The sequence below is a fragment of the Ailuropoda melanoleuca genome, chromosome 15 (genome assembly GCF_002007445.2).
Source record: "Ailuropoda melanoleuca isolate Jingjing chromosome 15, ASM200744v2, whole genome shotgun sequence".
NCBI lineage: Eukaryota > Metazoa > Chordata > Mammalia > Carnivora > Ursidae > Ailuropoda > Ailuropoda melanoleuca.
Window position 1 is genome coordinate 16,715,933 of NC_048232.1, and position 20,818 is coordinate 16,736,750.

Below are 20,818 nucleotides of genomic sequence, written 5' to 3' on the forward strand. Positions count from 1 at the left end.
TTGATGTTGACTATCTCTTCATGTGTCTGTTGGCTACCTGTATGTCTTCTTTGGAAAAATGTCTATTTAGACCTTCTGCCCATTTTTTAAATCAGACAGTTTTCTTGCTATTCAGTTTTATGAGTTCTATATTTTGAGTATCAGACATGTGATTCACAAATATTTATTTTCTCCTATTTGGTAGGCTGCCTTTTCATTTTGTTGATAGTTTCTTTTGCTGTGCAGAAGCTTTTAGTTTAAGGTAGTCTCTTTTGTTAATTTTGGCTTGAGTTTGCTTTTGGTGTCAAATCCAAAAAATCATTGACAAAACTGATGTCAAGCAGCTTACCACTTATGTTTTCTTCTAGGAGTTTTACGGTTTCAGGTCTGACATATAAGTCTTCAATGCATTTTGAGTTGGTTTTTGTATATGGTGTAAGATAGTGGTCCCATTTCATTCTTTTGCACGCAGCTGTCTGGTTTTCCCAACACCACTTATTAAAGAGACTCTACTTTCCCCACTCTAAGTTCTTGGCTCCCCGGTCCTAAATTGACCAGAATAGAGAGCCTATTCTGTTCCATTGATTTATGTGTGTTTTTATGCCAATATCACACAGTTTTACTACAGTATCCTAATATAGTTTGAAATCAGGAAGCATGACGCTTCCAGCTTTGTTGTTTTCTCTCAAGATTAAGCTGGCTTGTCAGGGTCTTTTGTGGTTCCACACAAATTTTAGGATTGTTCTGTTTCCGTGAAAAAGCCATTTGAATTTTGACAGGGATTGCACTGAATCTAGATTACTTTGGGTAGTAGGGAAATTTTAACCGTATTCTTCAAGTCCATAAGCATGGAATATCTCTCCATTTATTTGTATTTGCCTCAGTTACTTTGTCTTGTAGTTTTCAGTGTGCAGGTCTTTTACCCCCTTGGTTACACTTAATCCTCAGTATGTTCTTTTTGATGCAGTTGTAAATGGGATTGTTTTCTTATTCATTTTTAGTATGTAGAAATACAATAATGTATGTTTATATACTGATTTTTTGTCTTGCAACTTTACTGGATTTATTTATTCTAACAGTTTTGGGTGGAGTCTTTAGGGTTTACAATAATGTCACCTGCAAATAGTGGCAGTTTTACCTCTTCCTTTCCAATTTGGACACCTTTTGTTTTTTGCCTAATTGCTCTGGCTACGACTTCCAATAATATGTTGAATAGAAGTGGCAAGAGTAGGTATCTTTGTCTTGTTTCTGATCTCCAAGAAAAAGCTTTCAGCCTCACCATTAAGTAGGATGTTAACTGTGGGCTGATCTAATTTCATAATGCTTACAATAATATTTAGATTGGAACTTGATTGCTGGGGGTCAGTGGCCATGAAGACTTTAGTAGGGAACAAAACCACACAAGGCGATAATTGAAATAAAAATTTAAAGATCAACAGAGACTAATATTCGTAATGTTTTAGAACACTATTATGAAAAAAATCAGAATATACCATTTTTATTTTTAGAAGTGTGTTTAAAGGAAATTCAAATATATAGGGAAGTAAGAAGTATAACCTCAGCTATTCACCACCCACTTTCAACATTCATGGCCAGTTTTATTTCATTTCAGCACCCCCACCCTTCTCCCCCAGCTGTCTCTGGATTATTTTGAAGCAAATCCCAGACATCACATGATTTTATCTGTAAATATTTCACTATGTATTTTTAAAGATTAGGGACTCTATTTAAACTGCAATGCCATTATCATATATTAACAATACATCCCTAGTATCATTAGATGTCTTTTCAGCCATGTATCATTTCCCAGTTGTCATATATGATTTTATATATACATCATTTTACTCATTTATGTATTATATATAAATTAATATTTTTTGAATCAGGATGCAAAGTCCATAATGATTGGTTCATAGGTCTGGAAGTTTCTTAATCCGTAGTTTTCCGTATGTCTTTTTGTTCCCCTTATGATTTCTTGCTTGGAGAGACTGGGTTACTTATCCATAGGGTTTCCATAGTCTGAAGTTTTCTAACTGCATTATACTGGTATAGTTTATGTATTTGTCTGTTCTTTGTGTTTCTTGTCAACTGGTAGATCCAGAAATTTAATCAATCAGCTTGTTTTTGGTTTTTCTTTTTGCAAGACTGTCATGAGCGGCATGTAACCAAATAATTATATTAAAGCTATAAGCCCAGATTTTAAAGACATCTCGGTAACTGAAAGGACTCTAGTCATAACATATTGTGAGGCAGAGGATTAGTGACTTGTCTTTTCTGCAGTAATATACTAGTTGAAATTATCTCCAGCAATTTTCTGCATGGGTCTAAATGCAAAAGAGGAATTAAAAGGCCTTCTCTAGGTCTAGGAGTCTCATGGAGTCTGCCCTTCATGATTGTAGAGGACGCTACAAGCTACATGTTAGGCCTTTATAGACCTGTGCTGCCTAGTACAGTACTTCTGGCTATTTAACTTTTATTTCAGCTTAAAAATTGAGCTGCTCACTCACACTAACTACAATTCAGGTACTTGGACCCAGCTGTGCCTCACAGCTATCGTACTGGACGGCATTGATGAAATTTTCTTGGTGTTCAAGCATATTTTTAGTTAATAAGTTTTCTATGAATCTTATAGTTTGGATTTCTGTAGTGCTGCCTCTAATGTGTAACTATCCTTTTAAAAACTGAATAATGCAGGACCATCGTCCTGTTGGCAGAAACTATGGGAAGTGTGGACAAGTTTGTTACAGATACTATGAACGTCTCTCCTAGTTTATGTTGGATTTCAGCTTGCTGATAAATATATCTAGATTATCATATCCAGAAAGCATACCAACAGGTGACAGTATAAACACAGATTAAGCTAATGCAGTGAAAAGAAATGTGGTGATAGTTGCAATGGTAACATGGTCAGAAACAGACATGTTAAAGATAGTCTTAAATTTCTACTTTACAAATCTTTATGAAATGATTTCACAGAGTGAAGTTTTATAGCACAAAGAGTGTTATACTGGAAGCAAATTTTATAGCTGGTTCAGAGAATTCCCTCAATTCTAAGGTTCTGTGGAGAGATAGCTCTTCCCAAAGGATACCTTTTATCACCTTGATTGCCTGTAAACATTGACCTATTGGCTGCCCTACTTACTTCCCTTCCTGTTGAAGAAACACTGTACCATTTTTATTTCAATTTAGTTTAAAAATACTTTAAGTAACTGAACTCTGCTTAACCTTTTACAGCGGAAGTTCAGAGTGAAATCGAAAGGATTTTTGAACTTGCAAGAACACTGCAACTGGTAGTCCTTGATGCGGATACTATTAATCATCCAGCTCAACTCAGTAAAACTTCTTTGGCCCCTATTATAGTCTATGTAAAGATTTCTTCTCCTAAGGTAAGCAGGGTTGTTATTGTTTGCTCTCTAATCAAACTTCACTACAATTGTTTATGTATTAAAACAAGCTACATCTCTATCATCATAAAGAGTTTGAAGAGACAGAGTAGTCAAGAGTTTTTAAGATTCAAGTAAGCAAAGTGTGATTATTAGTTTCATGTCTTAGAACAGCGATTCCCAAAGTGTGGTCCATGGTTTCCTGGGGGAAGGTTCTGAGAGATTTCTAGAGAGTCAGTCCATGAGGTCAAAATTATTTCCATACTACTACTAAAACGTTATTCTCCTTTTTCACTGNATGTCTTAGAACAGCGATTCCCAAAGTGTGGTCCATGGTTTCCTGGGGGAAGGTTCTGAGAGATTTCTAGAGTCAGTCCATGAGGTCAAAATTATTTCCATAATACTACTAAAACGTTATTCTCCTTTTTCACTGTTTTGACATTTGCACTGAGGGTGCAAAAGCAAGTGTTCATGAATCGAGACTGTGGTAACAGTGCTCACAGTTAAAAACAAACACCACTACCATCTGGTTTCAATGAAGCGTGTCCAAAGTAGTATCATTTATAAATGTTACTAAATTTTGACTCTTAAATACAAGCCTTTCAATATTCTGTGTAATGAAACTTGAATAATTGAAGCACTTATTTTTACCAGTTATCTTGAGGACACACAGTGACTATTCAAGTTATAAACTCAAGTAGCCTCTTTTTTCACAGAATACCATTTTTATTTGAAAGAAAAACTGACATACTATGTTTATTAAGACTTGGTTATTTGGCAGATATTTTCTCATTTGTCACCAGTGATAAAATTCAAGCTTTCAAACAAAAATTAAAATTTCAGAAAATCTGTGTCCACCTAAGAGCTTAGAAGCTTCTCAGATAGCCTTTTCTGATGAGATCAATGGTAACAGCAAATATGTTGTTTTAATATTGCATAAGAAGTGTGTTAACGAACCATTATTTTCCAAATGATCGATGAATGACATTACAAAGCATGCATAATAAAAGATCCATTCAAATTTCAAGACAAACCAATGCAATGTAATTTAACAGTAAGAGAAGTTCATGGATAGGGTTTAAGCTTTCACATGGCAACTAGTCTTTAAGAAACTACCACTTGTTTAGTGTAATAGCAAAGAACAATATATCTACAGTTCCTGAAAAGGCTACTAAAATACTCCTCCTCTTCTGAATTACCTATCTGTAGAAGGATGGATTTCTTCACGTTATTTCAACCAAAACAAGACACTATAGCAGTTTAAATGTAAATGTAGCTAGGAGACTTTGTTTTATGAAGCCAAGCATATTAGAGAAATTTGTAAAAAATGCAGATTTTTTAACAAAAATAAAATGTAACAGGTTTGTCATTCTTTTTTAAATGAATATTTAAAATTTTTTTCAGTTGTAGTTTCTACTATGGTAAACATTGTACTTCACATAAACAAAAGCTCTGGCTCTCAATTTTTTTAAACCTAAAGGAGTCAGTCATGAGACAAGTTTGGTAACTGCTAGCTTTGAGAAAAAGTAAGAGTCAGAATAAGCTCCATGCTAGTTATCTTTTTTAAAGTCTTTTTTAAAGCTTGCAACTGAGATTTATGTTACCATGTTAATTTTGCAGATAATCTTATATGTTTTATAGCTCAATCTATTATAAACCATTTGTGCTATATGTAAAAAGGCCCTAGAGTGAATTACAAACCTTGTTCCTCACCTGAGTGCATATATTCTTCTGTTAAATCTTTCACAGGTTTTACAAAGGTTAATAAAATCTCGAGGGAAATCTCAAGCTAAACACCTCAATGTCCAGATGGTAGCAGCTGATAAACTGGCTCAGTGTCCCCCGGTAAGTCATCTCTATGTACGGTATAATCCAGCCGAAGACATCAGACCTGGCATTATATTTAGAAGGCAAACAAACAAAAACCAGACAGGTGTACGGGTGTCAGGGGAGAGAATTCTCCCCACTGAGCCATGGTCTTCATTCCCAAGAAGTGAACTGTACTACCTCTTCCCATGGGCACTTGTCTAGATCACGGGTTACAGAAAGTTCCAGGGCGTTCAGTGGTGATCTCGCTTTGTTAATATCTAATTAGTATCCTACATTATAAAATGGATTTATTATTTGCTCCTAATAGTTATTGGTTCTTAATAACTGAGAAATTGATTTGAGACCATGTTAAAAAAAAAAAAAAATCTACACCATCAGTTAGCTCACTTCTGAAACCTGAACCCATTCCCCCTCCACATATCATGCTCTGGGACTGCAGATAACCTCTAGGTTTTTGTTCTGATAGGCAGGTATATCAGAAGCTGTAAGAATTATGATATTTTTTATCGCTTGGCATATTTTGAAGTTTGGACCCTGTCAAATCATTAGTGGTTTCAGCTTTTTTTCTGCCAAATTTCATGTCCTCATCTTGCCTCAGTAATTTCCAAGACTTTTTTCATAGTCTCTGTGTCAAAACCAGGCCTCTTCCTGTACTATTCAGATTATACTTTTTTCTACATCTCTTTTCTATTATGTCCTAAACAATTATCATTACACCCTTCACTTTCTGCTCATTGCTCTTGGGTTGTCAGCAATGATATGAGGTAGACAGACACAATCTGACTCAATAGGACATGCAGCCAGTTTGAAAAGGAGAAAGCAGGAGCACAGGAGCAAATACAAAGTGGGCAGCTCATGAGTCCCTTCCTTTTTCTGAGTGTGGGTGAAACGCAGTCTGTGCTGGGCTGGTGTAAGTGTGTCACCGGGAATGTTTGCCTCTGCAGGAGCTGTTTGATGTGATCCTGGACGAGAACCAGCTCGAGGATGCTTGTGAGCACCTTGCCGACTATCTGGAGGCCTATTGGAAGGCCACCCACCCTCCCAGCAGCCATCTCCCCAACCCTCTCNATAATCTTATATGTTTTATAGCTCAATCTATTATAAACCATTTGTGCTATATGTAAAAAGGCCCTAGAGTGAATTACAAACCTTGTTCCTCACCTGAGTGCATATATTCTTCTGTTAAATCTTTCACAGGTTTTACAAAGGTTAATAAAATCTCGAGGGAAATCTCAAGCTAAACACCTCAATGTCCAGATGGTAGCAGCTGATAAACTGGCTCAGTGTCCCCCGGTAAGTCATCTCTATGTACGGTATAATCCAGCCGAAGACATCAGACCTGGCATTATATTTAGAAGGCAAACAAACAAAAACCAGACAGGTGTACGGGTGTCAGGGGAGAGAATTCTCCCCACTGAGCCATGGTCTTCATTCCCAAGAAGTGAACTGTACTACCTCTTCCCATGGGCACTTGTCTAGATCACGGGTTACAGAAAGTTCCAGGGCGTTCAGTGGTGATCTCGCTTTGTTAATATCTAATTAGTATCCTACATTATAAAATGGATTTATTATTTGCTCCTAATAGTTATTGGTTCTTAATAACTGAGAAATTGATTTGAGACCATGTTAAAAAAAAAAAAAAATCTACACCATCAGTTAGCTCACTTCTGAAACCTGAACCCATTCCCCCTCCACATATCATGCTCTGGGACTGCAGATAACCTCTAGGTTTTTGTTCTGATAGGCAGGTATATCAGAAGCTGTAAGAATTATGATATTTTTTATCGCTTGGCATATTTTGAAGTTTGGACCCTGTCAAATCATTAGTGGTTTCAGCTTTTTTTCTGCCAAATTTCATGTCCTCATCTTGCCTCAGTAATTTCCAAGACTTTTTTCATAGTCTCTGTGTCAAAACCAGGCCTCTTCCTGTACTATTCAGATTATACTTTTTTCTACATCTCTTTTCTATTATGTCCTAAACAATTATCATTACACCCTTCACTTTCTGCTCATTGCTCTTGGGTTGTCAGCAATGATATGAGGTAGACAGACACAATCTGACTCAATAGGACATGCAGCCAGTTTGAAAAGGAGAAAGCAGGAGCACAGGAGCAAATACAAAGTGGGCAGCTCATGAGTCCCTTCCTTTTTCTGAGTGTGGGTGAAACGCAGTCTGTGCTGGGCTGGTGTAAGTGTGTCACCGGGAATGTTTGCCTCTGCAGGAGCTGTTTGATGTGATCCTGGACGAGAACCAGCTCGAGGATGCTTGTGAGCACCTTGCCGACTATCTGGAGGCCTATTGGAAGGCCACCCACCCTCCCAGCAGCCATCTCCCCAACCCTCTCCTTAGCCGTACTTTAGCCACTTCGACTCTGCCCAGTAGCCCCACTCAAGCCTCTAATTCACAGGTAAGAGGGGCTCGCTATTAAGCTCTAGAAATTAGGCTGCCTTAAGTCACCTGGCTGGGATCCAAGCCGTTACCCAGCACAGCGCCTGTTCCAGAAGAGCAGTTCTGTCCAAACTGAGACAAACATTGAGTCATGAGTTGTGTACCCATAAGAAAAACGGTGTAAACAATCATACTATAAACTCCCTAACTACATATCCTGTAAGGCAGGACAGCATTTTTCTACACTGTCAGCAGCACAACCATGGAATCAATCAGACTGCCTCGGTTCGAATTCCAGCTCTTCCTCTTACTGGGCATCTAAGGTTTGAGAAGTTGCTTACCTGCCCCTTGCCTCAGGAAGACTAATGGCAATAGGGCTGCTGCATTACTGAAATAATACAGAAGACTGTCTTAGGGTAGGACTTTCCTCATACCAAGTGGTATGTAAGCATCTGATGTTTTATTTCTTCCCCTTCATCTGTAAGCCAAAGCCAACATCGTAAGCATTTTAATGTTCCCACCAGTATTCAAGAAGAGGTAGTGAAACCTCAAGTAGAGGTTGTGTGTAGAGACATCTTAGGGACCTGTATCTGGCTTGAACCCCGGATGAACATATAAAAGGATGCCCTCCCCCCTACATTTATTCATCAAGGGGGGAAAAAAAGNTCTCTTTTCTATTATGTCCTAAACAATTATCATTACACCCTTCACTTTCTGCTCATTGCTCTTGGGTTGTCAGCAATGATATGAGGTAGACAGACACAATCTGACTCAACAGGACATGCAGCCAGTTTGAAAAGGAGAAAGCAGGAGCACAGGAGCAAATACAAAGTGGGCAGCTCATGAGTCCCTTCCTTTTTCTGAGTGTGGGTGAAACGCAGTCTGTGCTGGGCTGGTGTAAGTGTGTCACCGGGAATGTTTGCCTCTGCAGGAGCTGTTTGATGTGATCCTGGACGAGAACCAGCTCGAGGATGCTTGTGAGCACCTTGCCGACTATCTGGAGGCCTATTGGAAGGCCACCCACCCTCCCAGCAGCCATCTCCCCAACCCTCTCCTTAGCCGTACTTTAGCCACTTCGACTCTGCCCAGTAGCCCCACTCAAGCCTCTAATTCACAGGTAAGAGGGGCTCGCTATTAAGCTCTAGAAATTAGGCTGCCTTAAGTCACCTGGCTGGGATCCAAGCCGTTACCCAGCACAGCGCCTGTTCCAGAAGAGCAGTTCTGTCCAAACTGAGACAAACATTGAGTCATGAGTTGTGTACCCATAAGAAAAACGGTGTAAACAATCATACTATAAACTCCCTAACTACATATCCTGTAAGGCAGGACAGCATTTTTCTACACTGTCAGCAGCACAACCATGGAATCAATCAGACTGCCTCGGTTCGAATTCCAGCTCTTCCTCTTACTGGGCATCTAAGGTTTGAGAAGTTGCTTACCTGCCCCTTGCCTCAGGAAGACTAATGGCAATAGGGCTGCTGCATTACTGAAATAATACAGAAGACTGTCTTAGGGTAGGACTTTCCTCATACCAAGTGGTATGTAAGCATCTGATGTTTTATTTCTTCCCCTTCATCTGTAAGCCAAAGCCAACATCGTAAGCATTTTAATGTTCCCACCAGTATTCAAGAAGAGGTAGTGAAACCTCAAGTAGAGGTTGTGTGTAGAGACATCTTAGGGACCTGTATCTGGCTTGAACCCCGGATGAACATATAAAAGGATGCCCTCCCCCCTACATTTATTCATCAAGGGGGGAAAAAAAGTCCGATATACTATAGTACAAACCTTGTAAATGCCACCGGATGTTATCCAAAAGAAGTAACTAAGCAAGGTTAGATTTCATTTTAGAAACTTCCAAGGGAATAAACCCTTGAAAAGGCAGCCTTGCTTTCGTGACATGTTAGTTCTTAACACACCCTGTGTTTGCTCCCTTCCCCGCCAGGGTTCTCAAGGGGATCAGAGGACTGAGCGCTCCGCTCCTGCCCGGTCTGCCTCCCAAGCTGAAGAAGCAGCCTGCCCCGAACCCATCAAGAAGTCCCAGCACCGGTCCTCCTCCTCCGCCCAGCACCACAGCCATCGCAGCGGGACGAGTCGAGGCCTCTCCAGGCAGGAGACATTTGACTCGGAAACCCAGGAGAGTCGAGACTCTGCCTACGTGGAGCCGAAGGAAGATTACTCCCACGAACACGTGGACCACTATGCCCCCCACCGTGACCATAACCACCGAGATGAGCCCCACGGGAGCAGTGAGCACAGGCACAGGGAGACTCGGCACCGTTCCCGGGACCTGGACCGAGAGCAGGACCACAATGAGTGCAACAAACAACGGAGCCGGCATAAATCCAAGGATCGCTATTGTGACAAGGACGGAGAAGGCATCTCCAGAAAACGGAACGAGGCTGGGGAGTGGAACAGGGATGTTTACATCCGCCAGTGACTTTTGCCCTTTTGTGTTTCTTTTTTTTACGTCTTGTATACCACCACCCTCAGACTCAGTCTTTGCGGTCTACATTGCAGTCATACGTGATCTGTCTTGTATACTTTGTATTGCTGTTGCTTGAATAGCAATAGCATGATAGAGAGTATTAATATACTTTTTTTTTCTTTTGTAAGTGCTCTATAAATTCGCCTGGTATGGCTGCAGTCCTCCGGTTGTATACTGGACTTTTCAAAAACTGTTCGGGATCGCTGCCACTTGAACAAAATCTGTTGCCATCCAGGTGGCATTAGTATTTTAAGAAACATAGTTGATGTTTTCAAAAATGTAATTAATGTATCCAGCAAGCCAGAATTGGCCCAGATAAAAAGTGGAATTTCTTGATTCTCGAGATTTTTAATACGTAGGCACCTGATTTGCATATTCATTTAACCATGGACCACTGTTTCTTGCTTGTACCTCTGGCTGACTAAATTTGGGGACAGATTCAGTCTTGCCTTACACAAAGGGGATCATAAAGTTAGAATCTATTTTCTATGTACTAGTACTGTGTACTGTATAGTTTGTAAATGTTATTTCTGCAAACACCTTCTTATGATAATTATATATAATATATATATATACATATATATATATCAGTTTGATCACACTATTTTAGAGTCTTAATGCCAAGTCAGCAGATTTGCTTTATGAATTACAGGGACTAGAAATGCCCACCTTCAGGAAATTTGTAATATCGTCTAGACACCTATCCCCATTCTAGTAGAAAGTCTGTACATACTGTAAATACGTGTGATTGCCTGACTTGAAAAGGTTTGATTTCTGAATGTTTTACCATCCTTGTAAGTTTATAATTTTGACCATAAATTATGGTAAATATAACCAAACTCCAAAGGTTGTTCTAATCCATGCAGTTCACACTGATTGTGACAAACACATTCTTAGTAGCTAGTGTCTTATGTCACTGCACTGGAGTATACGAGCCGGACCTCTGTATGCAAGTGTGTCTGTGTGTACGAGTGTGTAAGAGTGACTGAGACGGAGCTGAGTGCTGAAGACTCGAGACCGATATCTAGAATTCTACCCACCTGGCTTTGTATTTAATTGTGCGACGTGTTGCTTTAAGAATCCATTGAGCAGTCAGGGAATGTGAGGAAGCTTGTTGCCAAAGGTGACTAGGAAGGCATTCATCTGCTGGCTCCTTGTTTTTGCTCCTAGAGAGTAAAAATACAGGCAATTTTTAACTGTGAGTGTTTCACTGGAAATGTACAATCTTTGTGTGTTTGAGTATTTGTTTTAGTAAGAAATGTTTACACAGCTTGTAGAATTATTTCGTGGGAAAATAAATTTTTCTAACGTCTCCCACCTCCTTTTCTAACCTTGCCTATCGTTCCTGTTGTTTCTCTCCCTTCAGTTTACCCCTTCGTTCCATTCCCCGCCACCAGCTCCAACAGTTTCGCTGTCCGTCAAAACCTAGAAGTGCTTCTTATAACCAAAGTTTCTGCTCTTCAGAAGTAATCAGGGCAAAATGAGGTGACTTGAAGTGAACAAAACGTTAAGAATATCTTCCTCCATTAGACATCTACTCTGAAGGGGAACCCAGAAGATACTATTCTCCATGCCTCAGTGATACAGCTGTAAGCAGTTCACAGTGTGGTTGTCACGCTAAGGCTAAAACAACCTTCTCCGTGTCGCTTATGTGTACCTTTTGTCCAGTTATGACTGGACAGGTAAGACAGTATTAGTGTGCAAGTACCTAGCACCTGAAGTTTGTCCCTGGACAATGCCTAGCTATAATTGCCTAACTTCAGATCTGTACATGATGAAATTATTATTTTGTTAAATAAGTTTATTTTTGTTTTGCTTCTTTGATTATTCCAGGTTCTTGCCAAATATTCTGGGACCTTTCTAAGTAAAACTGTTTCACATTTAACTCCTTATTTCCTTTCCCCTGCAAGAAAACTCAGTTTTTAAAATGAGTTACATTTGAAGGGTTTTATCAGCTAATATAAGGAACATTTTCCTCAGAATTAATTTTTGTTAATTAGCTCTGTACTGTTGACAAATTTATTTATTGAATATAAAAACAGTAGTCATAATATATACATTTTTGATGTAAAATATTCATATCATTGGAAAACCATATTCCAGTTAAAGTTACTTGTATAAAATATTTCTGAAACTTTCATCCCAACTAATGACTTTGGGATATTTAAAACTCTTGAAGTATAACTGGTATTTATCTTACTTGCTGCTACCACTAATACCTTTCAAAGAGTCATGCTAACAGATTCCAGTTTCAAAATTTTGTACCTGGATTCTTCATTTTTCACTTTACTGTGAAACATACCAGTCCAAATCAGAGTATTCCTCAAAAAACTATATTGCAGGATTTGACAGCACCTGTACGTGAAAACTGTATAAGCAGGCATGTGTGTGAACAGTGTGTACTAAATTTGTTAATGAAGACATAATCCCACGGGCCATGGGAGATTTTACTGACTTGTGGAATGTAAAATTAGTCTTTTCACTCAGCAAAGGCTTAACCTTAACCTACTCAGTTGTAGAATCACGATCTTTGTAGTCAACCTAGAAAATGCTGGAAATGGAAATGTTCTTAATAGTTCTGTGTTTTATTGTCAAACCCATTTCAGTTTTTCCTATGCTCTTTCTCTACTGCTCATTTAAGTTACTGTTACAAAAAGGTGCTGCTAAATGTAGGATGTCTTAGTCATGTTGTACTTTGGGACAATGCCACATTTTTAACATGGTCTGCTATGCATTCCTGTTAAACATTCACTGTCAGCTACACTGAACTGTTCAACAAATCTGGTTTAAAGTCATTCATATAAAACAAATAAAGAGCTGGCTTTCTGCACTGTTTATTAGTAGTAGTATTAATTGCCATTTTAGGAATGATTCTTATAGTTGAGAATATGTCAACTTTTCAACAATGCTTCCCACAGTGGAGCATCTTTCGTAAGGGCAATGCTAATTCCTGAGGTTACTTTAGTGATGTTCCCGTTATGTCTGATAAGATGCTCATTTACAGAAGGTAAAGATCTTTTAAAAGGGAGCAGTCTTTCTCCCACCTTAATTCTCATGTGTGGCAATTCTTGATTCAGATTTTTTAATTCTTCCTTCATTTTTAAAATGAAGATCCATCTTGATGACAAATTTAAATCTTTACCCTTATCCCCCCTTTGCTCAGTGATACTGCTGCTAGTCTTGGAAACTCTTATCTTATAATAATATGTCAAGAGTCACATGGTCAGGGAAAATAGGTAACTAGATGACTCTAGGCCAGTTATTGAATTCTGGCTGTATTTGTACTTCATCTTACTATTTAAAATGTGGCACAGGATTTTTAAGTAAAATGTACTCACTATTAAATTAAAAAATTTTTTTTTTGTTTCTCAGAAATATCTAAGTTAACCCGAAAATACGCTGAGAGAATATATTCTTCTCCACGTTTCCCAGATTTTCTCCCTTTTTTATTCTACTTTTTAACTTTGTGTCCCTTAAGATTGAATGTGTTTTATTTTCCAATTTGCTCTATTTTTGAAGGAAAGAAACCCACTGGAAAGCTCCTTGTCAAAGCCAACATTTTTAACAATATTCTTTGTCCTCCTGTTCTTAATATGCAAATATTTTTCTTTTGTTTTGCCTGCATTGCTTGTATTTTGCTATTTGTCAGTATTAACAGTTTACATACGTGTCTGCTGCTGGTCTCCCTGTCTCCAGTCTTCGTCCCAGCTGAGCACATAAGGCTTGGCGGAGAGCATGAGAAGACATGGATTTTTTAAAACATAAAGTTTGGAGAAATGTGCGGAGCCCTAGAAATGGAATTACACAGGTAAACAGTGCTTCTCTTTAGTCCAATGACATCTACTGGATAAAAGGCAGAAGGAGGGATATAAAGAAGTCAGTCACATACTTGAAATATCTTGCCTCTCATTCAATAAGCATGTATTGATGATCTGCTCTAAAGCAGTGGGAGAAAAGACAGGGTTCCTGCCTCCAAAACTTTCCCAAGCCTGGGGGGACGGAGGGGTAAGGAACATGCCTAAGAATGAGTGTGTTAAGTGCCAGGAGGGCAGTAGAAGTGGGTTCTAGGGGTGTATGGAAAGACAGAAATGCCTAAGCCAACCTCAGAGAAGGATGTTCAAGAAAGCCGCCTTCAACAAAGAGGCCTGCTAAAGATCTTACCTGATCCCAGAGACCTTGCCATCTTGATGGACACAACAGAAGAAATTCCGAACACAAACCTAGGAGGGAAAAGAAAGAAACTATTAGGGCAAATGTTCCCAATTGTCCACCTTATATATCTAAGGCTGAGAAACTCTGGGGTGATCCGAATGGAAGTTAAAACATTTAAATGTATTTAACACTGTATGAGACAGCCTTTAAACTGGGCTAGGTATTGAGTATTTTAATATGTCTTATCTAAAAAGCAGTAGGATGAAGCAAGCCTAAGGTTATAATTAATTTTTAATTACAGTAGTCACTATTGGCTGTTAACAGTGGGATGTCTGGTCACCTTTGCAGTTAGAATGTTAGTGTTTTTGTTGGATTCCAGATTTGATTATGAAGTGGTCTTTTTTTGTCCTGATCTCCATATTCACAGTTGCTTTCTCTGATGTTGGTGTTCAGTGAATTTGTTTATGTTCAAGAGGAAAACAATAAGGTATAGCTGTAAGTGCCAAGCCAGTTCCCAGCTACCAGAAGCTGGTTTTTTTCTGGCTCCCCAGTCATATCACATTAACTGGTATAATAGGTGTTCTGAGGGATGATGAAAGGTACCCAAATTGTGGAATATTCTCACAATTTTAATGTACAGAGGAAAGAAAATATTTTAGGTTTTAGTTTAAAAGCATGGAAAAAAAGTAAACATGGTAAAGGCATACTAGCATTTAGGAGAGGTCTAGACTTCATTTGAAAGAGTTGATTTAGGGGCGCTTGGGTGGCCCAGTTGGTTAAGCATCCAACTCTTGGTTTTGGCTCAGGTCGTGCCCTCAGGGTGGTGAGATCAAGCCCAGTGTCCGGCTCTGTGCTCAGCAAGGAGTCTGCTTAAGATTCTCCCTCTGCCCCTCCCGTGGTCTCTCTCTCTCTCTCAGATAAATCTTAAAAGAAAAAAAAAGTTGATTTATCAAATAGTAAGCAGAAAAACTCTGATAAAATGCTCAGCTCGGTTATGGTTACACATTATAGTTCTCATACCCTGTATTCTTAGGGAACTACTTTATGACTCAAGGACAAATAACTTTTTTTTTTTACCACATTAAATATTGCTCATTTTATTTCTTACAATCACAAATTTTAACATTAAAAATGACTTACATTCTTTACACATTAAAATACAAAACCCCAAATGAAAATATGCTCCAGATAGCCACAGGCATCTCCTTTTCTTTATACTATGCTAAATCCTTAAGAAAAAAATTATTTAAAGACACAAAATATAATCTCATACCACCCCTAACTACTTCCTCCATGAAATAAGAGTCTCTTGATCAAATCTCTTGGTCCCTGGTGCAACCACTGACAGCCTTTTCTGTTTCCTTAACAACTATGCCATCATTTACCAGACCTGACAACAGTTGGGCTAAAAAAAAAAGAAGAAGAAGAAGAAAACCATACAGCGAACGTTTAGAATTTTCATTTCTAAGGATCCTTCTATGTGCTTTTGCATTTTATGAATTTTGCAATAAAAAAACCTATACAGTCCTTATTTGCCAGCCAAATCATGTCTTCTACTCTGGCATCTCTGAGAGACTCAATGTCAGTGTCCCGTAACGGCACAACAGATGGATCAAATCGCTGCAGCTGTTTCAATTGTTCAAATGCTAAGCCAGCTCCCATCATTCCTTCTCCTCCAATCTGTGGTTCCTGTTTGGAGAAAATGAGAAAACGTGAACATCCTCTCGTTGGTAAGTGCGCCTGCATACAACTTAAGTTAAAAGACAAAACTGAGGTATAAGTACCACCGATTCCAAAAACAGACCAATGATAGCTTTGTGGAATGGACAGGCAGTTTTTCTGGGTAGTAATATGTGGTCACCTGATGACTGAGTATCTGTTACAACCCACACATTCATCAAGAACCGCCACTTTGCCACGTTTCCGCTGTGTGATCTTAAGCAACTTCACCTCTGTTTCCTCAGCTATAAAACAGATAAAATACTCAGTGCTAAGACTTTATTTAATAAGGTAAGAGTCTGCCTGGCATATGGTGGTCACTCAGTAAGTGGATTATTATCAATAACAGCAAGAAAAGAAAATTCAGTTTTATTATCACACTCCCCAAAGCTGACGGGAGTTCCTTCAGCACCTAAAGGTGCCTTTCTCTGACCCATACCAATCGGATGATAAAAGATTTCTGTTGTTGTTTTTGAATGTATTAGAACAAATGTTAGAAAGAGATACATTAAGGCTGCGTCAATCAGTTTAGAATACAGAATCAAGGAATTGAGTAATATGTGTGAACCACGACTGCACAAGATCCATAATCCTAAATCAAGTCACCACTGCATAAATGTTATGTTTAATGCTTATTATTTAAAAACCTACTGTTTATTAATCTGGGGGGGGGGAATTTCTCTTTTTGATATATATTGAGTGTATATGCATACGTACACACACACACACACACACACACACACAAAACTCAAGTGAATTCTGAAGTCTTTCTTTCCTCCACAATGCAATTACCTTACTTTCTGAGTCTAGAAACCATCTCTGGATTGCTTTTTATCCATATATTCCAATTACCTAGCTAGAATTCTGTACAGGAGGGTACTGAAGTTAGATGTTCAATGTATCTAACTGAATATGAGCATTACTACAGATTTAAACTTCATCTCAAACAGCATGGATTAAAAATATAGTCACAATATACTTTTGATAAAAACCAAGATAGGTGAAATAAAGTGTAAGAAAGCTTTTTAAATGTTACGTAGTTTATGTCAGAAACCATAAAGAAGCAATATTCCTGAACCATTTGCCCCCCCACCCCTCCCCCCGGCTAGTTTGCTTATATCCCAGCCTTGATGCAACTTGAGAAAAAATGCTCAACATTCTCCATACCAGCAAAATCCAGGAGTAGGAGGGAAGAAACAACTTTCTAGGAGAAAGAGTTCTGAGTAACATAAGAGCCACAAGAGAAAGAAGCACGCTAACCTGAGTCCCCTGAGCTCTGTGGCATTTAAACACAACGGCAAGGAACAAAACCAGGGTCAAACTTTGTTAGGATGTGGATACTCTCTACGGGCAATCTGCAATGGATCTCAGTAGAGAAGCAGTCTTGTTTACTGCAGTATTTGTTTCAGAAGTTTTGCTTGACATATTTCTTCCTATAACAACCTTGTGTTTATCCCCACGCTAGAGTTCCTGTAATTTGTCAGATTACACAGAGAAAACAGGAAATTATTCTTACCTGGGGCTGAAGCTGAAGGTAAGGAAATGTTCTGAGGGCCCAGGCAACCTGTTCTTCATTTTCTGCCAGCGTGATGGTGCACGTGCTATACACCAGCACGCCCCCCGGCCTCAGCAGCTCAACTGCCTACAGAAACACAAGCAGACTCTGTGTACCACAAGGCAAAACCAAGTTGTGACGGGATCTTAAATCGACAGGATACCTTTCAAGTATTGGGGATAAATGTTCTGTATGACCAAGATTCGTTCTTTTTTTTTTTTTTTTTTTAAGATTTTATTTATTTGACAGAGACAGCCCGAGAGAGGGAACGCAAGCAGGGGGAGTGGGAGAGGAAGAAGCAGGCTCCTAGCAGAGGAGCCTGATGTGGGGCTCAATCCTAGTACGCTGGGATCACGCCCTGAGCCAAAGGCAGACGCTTAATGACTGCGCCACCCAGGTGCCCCCAAGATTCATTCTCTAATGAGAGAGTTTCAGACAAGGTGCATTTCGCTATCTTGGAGCTGTTATAGTGCATTTAAACCAAGACTTTCCTAAATATAATCATTCAGTTTCATTGCTTTAGATACCACTTTTTATGCCCCGAACTCACACATGTACACTTTTTAAGCCATACTCCTTTCTGAACTCTGTACTCCCATATTCACTTGCCTTCTCCATACGTCTGCTATCAAATTCAACATGTCCCAAAGTGAACGCATATCTTCCCCCTGAAACCTATTAGAGATGCGCTATTTTCAGGCCCCAAACCCGATATTATCTTTTATGCCTCTCTCTCTCTCTCTCTCTCTCTTACACTCCCCATCCATTAGCACATTCCATTGGTTCTACCTTTAAAATCTATCCAGAATTTGGCTCCTTCCACTGCTATCATCCAGGTCCAAGCCCCACTGTCTTTGGCCTGGATTACTGCAGCCTCCTTCTTAGTCCCTCTGCGTCCTTGTCTGCCCTCCCATAACCTCTTCTCCATACAGCTGCCTGAGTGGTGTTTTAAAAACTTGTCACTTCTCTGCTCAAAATCCTTCAAATGCCCTGACTTATAACTCGGAGTCAAAGCCCAAGTCCTTACAGCGGTTTTCCAAGCCTTACCCAGAGCAGGCCTCTGGCTGCCCCTCTGACCTCACCTCACACATCTCGCTCACTCTGCTTCAGCAACACTGGCCTCTGCTGTTCCAGAACCCACACGGCACACTCCCACCTCAGGAGCAGTGCACAAGCTTGGAAACTCTAATTCTCCACACTGCTTCTTCAAAATCTTCTTATCGTTGTGTCTCTGCCACCTTTCCAGCACCTGGCTGTCCCGGGTAACACTGCAGCCATTCAAATCCAGCACTCCTATCCTCCCTTCTTTAGTCTGCTCCATGGGATTACTGCTCTGTTACTATATGTAATAGCTTATTCATCTATTTGCTTATTTCCCTCCCCAATTAGAACAGACACTCCATGAGTAAGGCAGGGATTGTTATTTTTTTCACTATTATATTGACAGCACTCAGAATAGCATATATTACATTATGGTTAGGTGCTCAATGAATATTTGTCCAGTAAATAAATGAATCAGGAAATAGGTATTATAAGAAAATGAATTTTTCCCAAATAAGAGTTCATCTTTTCAAACTCCCAGATATTTAAAAACATTTTAAAGAAAATCTTTAAAATATATACTATACATAGTATACTATTACACACTATCATGTATATATATACACACACACACACATATATATATATATACACACACAGACACACATATTATATACTATATGCTATGCAGTATATAGAAGTATGGAATAAACTATATAATATATAGTATACCATATCTACTACATACAGTATATTTTTATTATATACAGTAAACATTTGTGCTTTCTTCACTAGAGTAGGCTGATTAAATTTAAACTGTTACTGTGTGCCAGTTATTGTTTTAAGCATTTTACATGGATTTTCTCAATTTACTTATAACCATGAGGTATGGTTACTAACGCCAATGAGGTGAACCTATTAGGTACACTTATAATCCCCATTTCTCATATATGGAAACCAGTGTACCTAAAGTCACTTATTGGAAAAAGCAAAGCTCCAAACAAGATGTGTCTGATTATAAAGCCCACATTCTCAATTAACACCTCTCAATGCTAAATGGCAAACCTGCTACACTCTAAATTCTCTCCTGTACACAGTCAGCTGTTCCTCTTCATTGCCATCACTGCAACTACTACTAAGTAGCCTTTTAAAATTTTCTTTCTCCTAGGACCTAAAAAGAACAAAAAGCCCACTCTTTTTAAATTTTTTTAAAAGATTTTATTTATTTGAGAGAGAGAGAGAAAGGGCATGAGCACAAGCAGTGGGGGGCGGCAGGCAGAGAGAGAAGCAGGCTCTCTGCTGAGCAAGGAGCCCCTGCGGGACTTGATCCCAGCACCCTGAGATCATGACCTGAGCCGAAAGCAGATGCTTAACTGACTGAGTCACCCAGGTGTCCCAAAAAGCCCAGTCTTCTAAAACACTGTCCTGGGGTTCCTGGCTGGTGCAGTTGGTTAAGCGTCTTAACCCTCGGTTTCAGCTCAGGTTGTGCTCTCAGGGTTGTGAAATCGAGCTCCATATTGGACTCTGTGCTCAGCATGGAGTCTGCTTGAGTTTCTTTCTCCTACTGCCTCCACCCCTCCCCCCTGCTCCCCGATCTCTCGGTCTCTCTCCAAAAAAAATAAATAAATAAATCTTAAAACAGTGTCCTCATTTTACTTTCAAGTCGAAGTGGGTTTCAGCTATAAGCAAAGCTTCCTTTCTTTCCTGTTTGCTTCCGGGATGTGTTCTTTGAAGACTGTACAGAAGAAAAAGTTAAATAACCTACTACCAGTGCATCCTTTGTGTATAAAAGGAGATACTAGACAGATAAGCAGAAATGTACTCAAAGACAACTTTAGAGATTGGATAATTACAGTGCATCCGTTATTGCTGTAGTTTATGTACTTATAATTACAGGGCCAAGGGGAAATGAAGAAGTCATCTTTGGTCAAATGCTGTCTACATTCTGTGAAATCCACGGAATCATTTCTGCAAGCCTGAAAGAAATCCTCAAATGTTCTATTTGGGCTTCTCCTGAAACGTGCTAGACGCCAGTTAAATTGGCAAAGTTTTTACGGTTCTTCTATATCCTACACCGAATAGTCCCTTCTCTTTTTTATCAGTGTGTTTCCTTCCCCTGGACTTCCTACTTCTCATATGCTAAGATGATCCAGGAACCCTATAAAAAAGAGTAATTTATTTTATATCCCCTTCCTTACACATCAGCTCTTAACTATGCTGTTAACAGCTCGGTGACTTAAGATATAGCACAATGCTGGAAAGTCACTAAATGTCTCAGTGAGGAA

The 20,818-nt window shown here is 39.2% G+C and overlaps 2 protein-coding genes across 4 annotated transcripts in view; one reads left to right on the forward strand and one right to left on the reverse strand.

Annotated features, from left to right (window-relative positions):
• The window catches only part of CACNB2 (calcium voltage-gated channel auxiliary subunit beta 2), a 132,152-nt gene extending 120,774 nt beyond the window's left edge, over nt 1-11,378 (forward strand). The window contains exons 10-13 of the mRNA XM_034643922.1: nt 3,214-3,365; nt 5,112-5,207; nt 7,415-7,600; nt 9,524-11,378. Of these exons, the coding sequence (XP_034499813.1) occupies nt 3,214-3,365; nt 5,112-5,207; nt 7,415-7,600; nt 9,524-10,018 (929 nt within the window). The 3' untranslated portion in view covers nt 10,019-11,378. The remainder of the gene's footprint in view (nt 1-3,213; nt 3,366-5,111; nt 5,208-7,414; nt 7,601-9,523) is intronic.
• NSUN6 (NOP2/Sun RNA methyltransferase 6) overlaps nt 11,099-20,818 on the reverse strand; it is a 78,060-nt gene continuing 68,340 nt past the window's right edge. The window contains exons 11-15 of one of the 3 annotated variants that reach the window (XM_034643920.1): nt 17,454-17,579; nt 14,926-15,907; nt 14,228-14,286; nt 13,734-13,854; nt 11,099-11,232 (exon numbers count right to left, since the gene is read on the reverse strand). In XM_034643920.1, coding sequence (XP_034499811.1) covers nt 15,695-15,907; nt 17,454-17,579 — 339 coding nt within the window. In that variant the 3' untranslated portion in view covers nt 11,099-11,232; nt 13,734-13,854; nt 14,228-14,286; nt 14,926-15,694. The remainder of the gene's footprint in view (nt 11,233-13,733; nt 13,855-14,227; nt 14,287-14,925; nt 15,908-17,453; nt 17,580-20,818) is intronic. The other 2 variants (XM_034643918.1, XM_034643919.1) reach the window with 2 other exon arrangements.